This window comes from Asparagus officinalis, chromosome 1 (genome assembly GCF_001876935.1).
Source record: "Asparagus officinalis chromosome 1, Aspof.V1, whole genome shotgun sequence".
Lineage (NCBI taxonomy): Eukaryota > Viridiplantae > Streptophyta > Magnoliopsida > Asparagales > Asparagaceae > Asparagus > Asparagus officinalis.
Genome location: NC_033794.1, coordinates 60,852,552 through 60,860,352, shown reverse-complemented (window position 1 = coordinate 60,860,352; position 7,801 = coordinate 60,852,552). Strand labels below are relative to the sequence as shown.

The 7,801-nt window shown below is 35.2% G+C and overlaps 1 protein-coding gene across 1 annotated transcript in view; it reads left to right on the top strand.

Moving 5' to 3' along the window:
- The window catches only part of LOC109834942 (acid phosphatase 1-like), a 5,225-nt gene extending 1,360 nt beyond the window's left edge, over positions 1-3,865 (top strand). The window contains exons 2-3 of the mRNA XM_020402954.1: positions 1,385-1,594; positions 3,639-3,865. Coding sequence (XP_020258543.1) covers positions 1,385-1,594; positions 3,639-3,816 — 388 coding nt within the window. The 3' untranslated portion in view covers positions 3,817-3,865. The remainder of the gene's footprint in view (positions 1-1,384; positions 1,595-3,638) is intronic.

Sequence of the window (7,801 nt, the reverse complement as noted above, 5' to 3'; positions counted from 1 at the left end):
ATCGTTTGGGTCGTGTCTAAGGTTGATCCACACTGGGAGAAATTGGTTATTTTGAGTTTATTGGTACTAGATTCTAGTGTTCATTAAAAGAAACTGATTTAGGTTTAAAGTTTATAAGTTAGTAAGGCTGATGTATGAACAAAATTTCAGTATATAGCTGAGGTAACGTCAGCTGGAGTAGAACACCTAGTATTAGAATCGCAATGTTATGAGAAGCTAGGGATGGATGAAATTCACATAGAAATCTTGGAAAGATGGGATCAAATGCTTTGTGAAATATTTTGATCTTCCTTTCGTTTGTTGAACTGCTCAAGTGGAGAACTTAAAGATTGCACTTTCTTTCTCGCTCATGTATGGAAGTAATTACTATAAATTATCACCTCATATTTTCATAAATAATTTGTCATGAGTTCCATCCATGCCTACCTTTTCCTGTCAACACAAGTTTGAAGCTCTGGGCATCTACACTTGTTGAGCTGCCTTATTAGCTATGTCGATATGCTAACATTCGTTCTTGTTTCATGCTAATTATTAACCCCTTTTATATACCATGCATAACTTTTTTTTCCTTATTTTAAATTTCTATAACACATCAACCTTAAAATTTTTGTTTATGTTAAAAGTGCTTGTTAAGTTGAACCTTTTGTTTTCCCACTTGCAGAACAATGCATCATTGCTGCCCTTGTTTGAAATCTATATAATTCTTTAAACGACAATAATTATCATCCTGTGATTTTATATACTTTTCTTTACATTGCCAAACAATATCATCTGGAGGCGCTATATCAATTCATTCGTTGGGCTCTCTTCCTGTTATATCTACCATGCTCTCTATTTTTTACAGCTGCATAATAGAAGCTTAGAAGCTTAAACATAACAGAAACTGTTGCATGAATTTGAGATATGACACATTTTATTTCTTCCTGCAGCCTCTTACCCTACGGCCAGTAATTATTCTAAAAGTAACATAGATCATGGTGAACGTTTAGCTGTCAGTATGTCCATGATAATGTGTAAAAGGTTGTGTACTACACCATATATGAAACAAGTTTACAAGGATTTCTCTTAGTATCGATCCTTGTTTAATCTCACCTGATTGGAAATTCTCTCACCGTGTAATATATGTGCTCTTGGTGCCATTGATCCTCCATCTATCTCAATTTGGGATTCGAGCTTGGTCTTGTTTTGCTGTGAACTTTCTCTATGTTGCCTTCTTTGGTGGTGATCCGGGGTTTCATTTTAACGGTGCTTCACCACGATATCATTCCAATTAACTAGTTTAATGTTATACAGCTTGGAGATCCTGTGCTAGTTATCGAACTATTGCTTTATGCAAACTCTTATCTATCTGTCCTTGTAATAGTTCTATTTTCCATATTTGCAGTTTGGAGCTTTTTAATGGGCAAGAGTTTGATAAATGGGTTTCCAAAGCAACAGCTCCTGCTATAGAATCCAGTTTAAAGTTTTATGAGGAAGTTCTTGGGTTGGGATTTAAGGTATTCTTGTTGACTGGTCGAGCTGAAGCACAGAGGAGTACTACTACTGACAATCTGCATGCCGTAGGTTTCCGCAACTGGGAGAAACTTATACTGAGGTAAATTTCCACACTTCATTGCAATTGCAATCTAGATCTCCTTTTGATTTTGGTGGACTTGAGTAGCAATTTTTTATCTACACTTCAGATACTGCAACCTTACTAATTTTTAATAAGAATCCTGGTTACACCAAGCTTATGTCAATCTCCTCATATTTTACCACTGTTGAGATCCTGACACTGTCCTTCATCTAGCTAGCAGTGGCAATTTTGATTACTTTCCTTTTTTTTTTGTTATAAGCATTTGGATCTTCAAAATTATAAGAAAATTTCTGTAAAGCTTGTCAGCAGTAAGCTTTTATGGTTCATTTTCCTCTTTCAGCTCCTTTTCAATTACTTCTTATCTGTGGATTTTTACAAGAGTATGTCGTCTAGTTGTGATCTCTGAATATGTGGTGGTTACATTTTAGTATTGGGGCTCCAAACACGAACGTTTTTCTCACAGTTGTATATTGAGGCCTTGTTTCTGGTACGTTTTGATAATTACATTAACCTTGACCACAACTACCCCTCATAGGAGAGTAAGATTCATTTACTGTCAGCTTAAGTAAAACAAGGACATCTCTCATCAGAAGCAAGTGTGGTATGGATACTATCTATGCTCAATGTTCCACTGATAGTCAGTGTAAGGATATGTGACATTACTTAATTCCCTCCATTCAATGATTGAGTATCTATAGATAATATCTTGCTCCTTCTTATTGCTTGACCCGTTAATCTATCGAAATTCTTTGATGTGGTCTATAGAATTTGGATTTAAATGTTGCTGCAGCATGTGCTTTTTTTTTTTTTTTTTTTTTTGAGAGAACATGACTTATTGTCACACTAGAATATAAAGAAAATTACCATTCCCATCCCATGTAAATCATTTTGAATTTCCATTCATAAGAAAGAGTATGGTATCTGCAGGAGCTTAGTTTTTTTTTAATAATTATTATTATCTAGAATTGTGGGCATCCAATATTTCACTGGAGAATGATAGGGTTTGGAATGTTGTACTGAAGCTTTCATGTGATGAGCGACTTCACAGGTCCTAGTCAGGTTGCTATCGTTGTCAAAAGAAATGTGGGAATTTTCTACCGTATTTAGGGGGAGAGAGTAAGAGGGCTGCACTTCAATCGTTAAGCATTGGCTCAATATGATTTTGATAGGCTATATAAGTCAAACAAGCAGTAACTGGGAATTTGTTAAACAGAATTAACGGCATATTTCATCACCATTAGTTTTTTCCTTGGTACTACACAACGGAGTTGAAGCCAGGACTTGCTGATCCTCTTTTAATCTCCCCTAACTGCTCTGTCAATGTCCTTTTGGCTTGCTCCTGGAAGATACGTGATCTTTTTCTATAGGAGAGATGAGTATTGGAGTTTCCATTGAATAAGATGGATCACTCCCATATTCTCCAGTCTTCATATATGGACTAAAGCTTCTGTAACAAGCTCCCACCAACCTTGAACTCGTGACTCCCTCCACAAGCAAGTCTTCTGCCAATACTCGAGTTATCATTCTTTTTTCCTTTTTTTTTCTTTTAGTTTTTTATTGTTATCATATGTAGAAGTGATTCATCCATTCATCCTATTTACTTGAACTATATATTCTTACCTTCATACGTAGATCGAGATATTCTATTGGACATAGAGTGCCAATCATTAAATGTAAAAAAAAAGAGTATCAGCTGTGACACATTCACTAAAAAAGAAATCCTTTTGTAGCTAATCATTTATCGAGAAAAATTGAAAAACTCTACATGAGGGAGGAGAAAGAAATAATAGTAACTTGGTCTCGGGTATATATGGGGATACTTTGTAGTAGTTCAGGACGATAGCCGATGAATATCAACTATTTTTTAGGTACAATTTTTTTGAGATTTAAATGGTCCTGTTGGGATTTCTAGTTTTGTTGAATGTAATGTCTATCTTTAAAGCTTAAGATCCGCTTCTAGAAGTGCGTTGCATATAAAGTTTTTCGTGCATAACTAATGTAATTAGTGGCCGAGGGTTTTCTAATGATGGGGCTGATCGCATCTGATCTCTACCATGTACAGGGGGCTGGATGATCATGAAAAGACAGCAACAGCATACAAGTCAGAGAAAAGGTCTGAAATTGTTGGAGATGGATACAGAATTGTAGGGAACTGGGGAGACCAGTGGAGTGATTTGTTGGGTTATCCTATGAGCAATCGATCATTTAAGCTGCCAAATCCCATGTATTTTATTGCCTGACATTCTTAAACATGATACCTTCAATAAAAATAGGGTTATTTGTGGATTATGATAGGTTGTGATCTCAATTTATATCCACAACGTGTTCAGTCCAATTGTCATCAGATCTTCCAGAAAAGCAGGAAAGCTTTCAAGTTGTCCTCAATTAAAATGCAAAGCTACAAGGGTTTTTTCGATCAAATTGTTGGGGACCACGCATTTGTATTAATTATTATTGGCAAATCGTAGATTATCTCGTTTAGTAGTAAAGATGTGGTATATATTGGGGCGCAGCTGCTACTTTTGTCATACGAAAATATATAGAATACGGAGCAAAGGAAATTAAAGCGGAAACTACAGATTTTAAGACCTTTCTATGTTTCTAAAGGCGCTGAGGCTCCCGCACAAAACACGCACAGACGCGAGCTGATGGAAAATTAAGGAGAAACCTTTTCAAGTATCATGGTAGCTGAAGCTTTTGTGCAAAATGTCTGCGGGTATTGAATACAGCCATGGCACGATTGCGTTATGGATGACCCAGTTCTCCAGCCAAACAGCGATTAACCACTAAAACTAGGAGGAGGTTTTATGAATTTTTATCCATCCTCATCCAATTCATTCGGAAACAATGATAGGGGCACACCCTCTACCACACTCCCAACCACACCACCTCTCTTACTACAGTACACGGGCCCACGTGAGATTTTAAATTAAAATCTTATGTGGGTCCCGTGTACTGTAGCAAGAGTGGTGGTGTGGTTGGGAGTGTGGTAGAGGGTGTGCCCCTAGTGCCTCTCTTCATTCGGTGCCAGCCATCATTATTAGCAAAGGAGAGGAAAGATGGAAAGGGATGTGAAGACCAGGTCTGCAAAAGCTCTGGACTGTTGGAGATGGTAGGTAAACAGGCATAGGAATGAAGTGGATGTAGGCAACTTTCTCTTTTTCCGTTTCAGCTTCCTTACTGCATCAACTTCCCAGTTGCAGCATCCTCAAATATAGAATGACCTCTAATGGGCATATATCTTCCCTATATATCATATCATATCATATCGTACTTCATCATATCATCATACTTTTTTTAAAAGCACGAGTTCAGGAAAATCTTTTCATGGTCAATATTACCTTTCACTATTTTGAATATTTCATTTAAATCTTAATCTATTCTAATTTTAATCATATTTTATCTAATTCCACGTGAACTATCTATAGTTCAACAATTTAAAAAAAGTTATTTCACTTAAATATTAATCTATCCAAATACTAATTATATCCTATATTAACTCCATATGAACTGGTTATAGCTCAACAATTTAGAAAAAAATAAGATTAAGAAATTATACGTAGATAACATGTTATAATACATGCAGTATTACAAAAAATCCAAAAGTTTCAAAAATTGCATATAATAGCCTTAAAAGTTTAAAGTTACACAAAACACCTTGATTTTTTAAAACTTAAAAACAAACATGAAATCTAAAAATTTAAAACTTGTAATTAACACCATTAACATTTTAAAAACTACAGAAACAACCTCAAAGGTTTAAAGGCTAAATTATATTTATATACCCTATTGTTTCGCTCTTGTAGTAGTTATATACTTCAAGTTATAAAAACATAGCAAAAAATTACCATGAGTTGGTAAAATTTTGCAAGTTGGTACCTTTTGTTAACCAACCGTGAGAATATTCTTTGAAATATTCTCACGTGCTGGACATATGACCAACTTGAATGCTTCTTACCCTCATTTATTGCATTATTTACTATATTACCTACCTCTCCCCAACAAATATATATATATATATATATATACTATATATATATAATATATATATATATTATAATATATATATAATATAGATATATATTAGAGAGAGAGGAGAAGAAGAGAGGAATATGGTATGCCTTGGTACAAGCACAAATTTTGTGCTTGGTAGTGAGGTGGCCCACATCCCATCCACTCATTCAATGGGGATCACATTCACTATGACGTTAAAAAATTGCATGCGGATATGCAACCATTTGAATGGGTGGAGGCGGGATTATGTCACCTCACTACCAAGCACAACTTTATGTGCTTGTACCAAGCATACCATTTCTCTCTCTCTCTCTCTCTCTCTCTCTCTCTCTCTCACACACACACCACCACACACACACACACACACCACATACTATATTATATATTATATATATATATAATATATATAGAGAGAGCAGAGAGAGAGCAAAATTGTGTCAACTTAAATCGATAGCAAAAGACCCATTTTTCTCATATATATATATATTATATATATAATATATATATATATATATATATATATATATATATATATATAATATATAGAGAAGAGAGAGAGAGAGGAGAGAGAGAGAAGCAAAACTTGTGTCAACTTAAATGGATAGCAAAAAGTTATCACTCAAATTTTTGCCACTCATATTACCTAGGGATCCTTGCATGATATGAAAAAGTCTTTTTATATTAATAAATAAGTGGCTAGGAAGTTTGGTGGACATCAACTTAAGTTGAAGGTAGCTAGTCTTACTCTTCTCTCTTGATATATATATATATATATATATATTCATCATCATCTTCTTCTTTCATGGTCTCCAACTTCTTCTTCCTCTTTATTATGGGTAACAATAGAAAATAAGAGTTTTCACTATGTTTGTTGGGGTGGGGGTGTGGGGGGGGTTAATTCCTAAGGAGGGACATTATTATCCTTTCATGTATTTTTTAACACCGTTAGCCAAGGTTTTAAATGTCGGTTATCGGGGATTTATCGGACGGTCAAAATCCCTATCGGATAGCGGAAATCGAAGATATATCGGGGATAAATAGTATTTATCGGAGTAATATACTAGCAAATAATAAACAAATATAAGCTTGAAAAAATATAATGTTAGTCAAAATGGAATAATAAACAAGCAAATAATAAGATAACATTAAGAATGAAGAACCATCTACGCATCTACATAATTATTGTTTAATCATGAGATTCATAAACTAACATTTAGTAGTTATGAGCCATTATCAATATCCATAAACAAACATTAGCTAATTACCAATCAACCAAGTTCCAAAAGCAACAAATAGCTCATAATTTGTACACATTCAAAGAGCAAATTCAAAAGAAAGTAAAAGCTCCCAAATCTTACTTATCGCCCGATAAAGCCGATATTTAGAGCCTGCTTATCGGCCAATAAGTGCCTTTATCACCGATAACTCGCCGATAAACTTCAAAAAAATAATAACCGATAAAAATCCTACTTATCCTAGCGGAAAACTCCCAAATCCGATAACTCAGCGATAATATCGGATTATCGGTCGATATTTAAAACCATGTCGTTAGCTAAATTTAAATAGTTACCAACTCAGGGTATTTTTTGTTATGTTTTGTAACATAGGATATATAACTACTACAAGAGCGAAACAATAGGGTATGTAAGTGTCATTTAGTCAAGTTTAAATGATACGAGTGTATCTTCTCTTCAGAAAAGCGATCTTCATGGGAGCTTGAGGATAGGTGATTCTCATGATATCTTGAGAATAGTGGTGTGAAGCGACACGACGGAGCACAGGTGGAAGCGTGGAACGAGACGAAGAGCAGCAGATTCGAAGAATCCAGATTTCAGCTCGTGAGTCGACTCATACATGTACATGAGTCGACTCATCAGGTTGAGTTGACTCATGCCTGTCATGAGTCGACTCACGAAACCCAGCCGTTTTGTCAAAAGTTTCTGCTCGGTCGACTCATCAATTTATGAGTCGACTCATCAGTCATGAATCGACTCATATGCAGTCATGAGTCGACTCATCGAGGTTTCCTTGGCAAACTTGGTTTCTGTTTTGAATGAATCCTAGTTGGGTTTGGTTTTGGTTATTTACCAGATTGCCTCCACGTTGTAAACCCTATAAATAAGAACTGTTTAGGGTTCTAAACGAAATGTTAGAGGCCAAGATGTAGATCTAAAGGGTTTTAGGTCTAAGTGAGATCCTAATCAAAAGGAT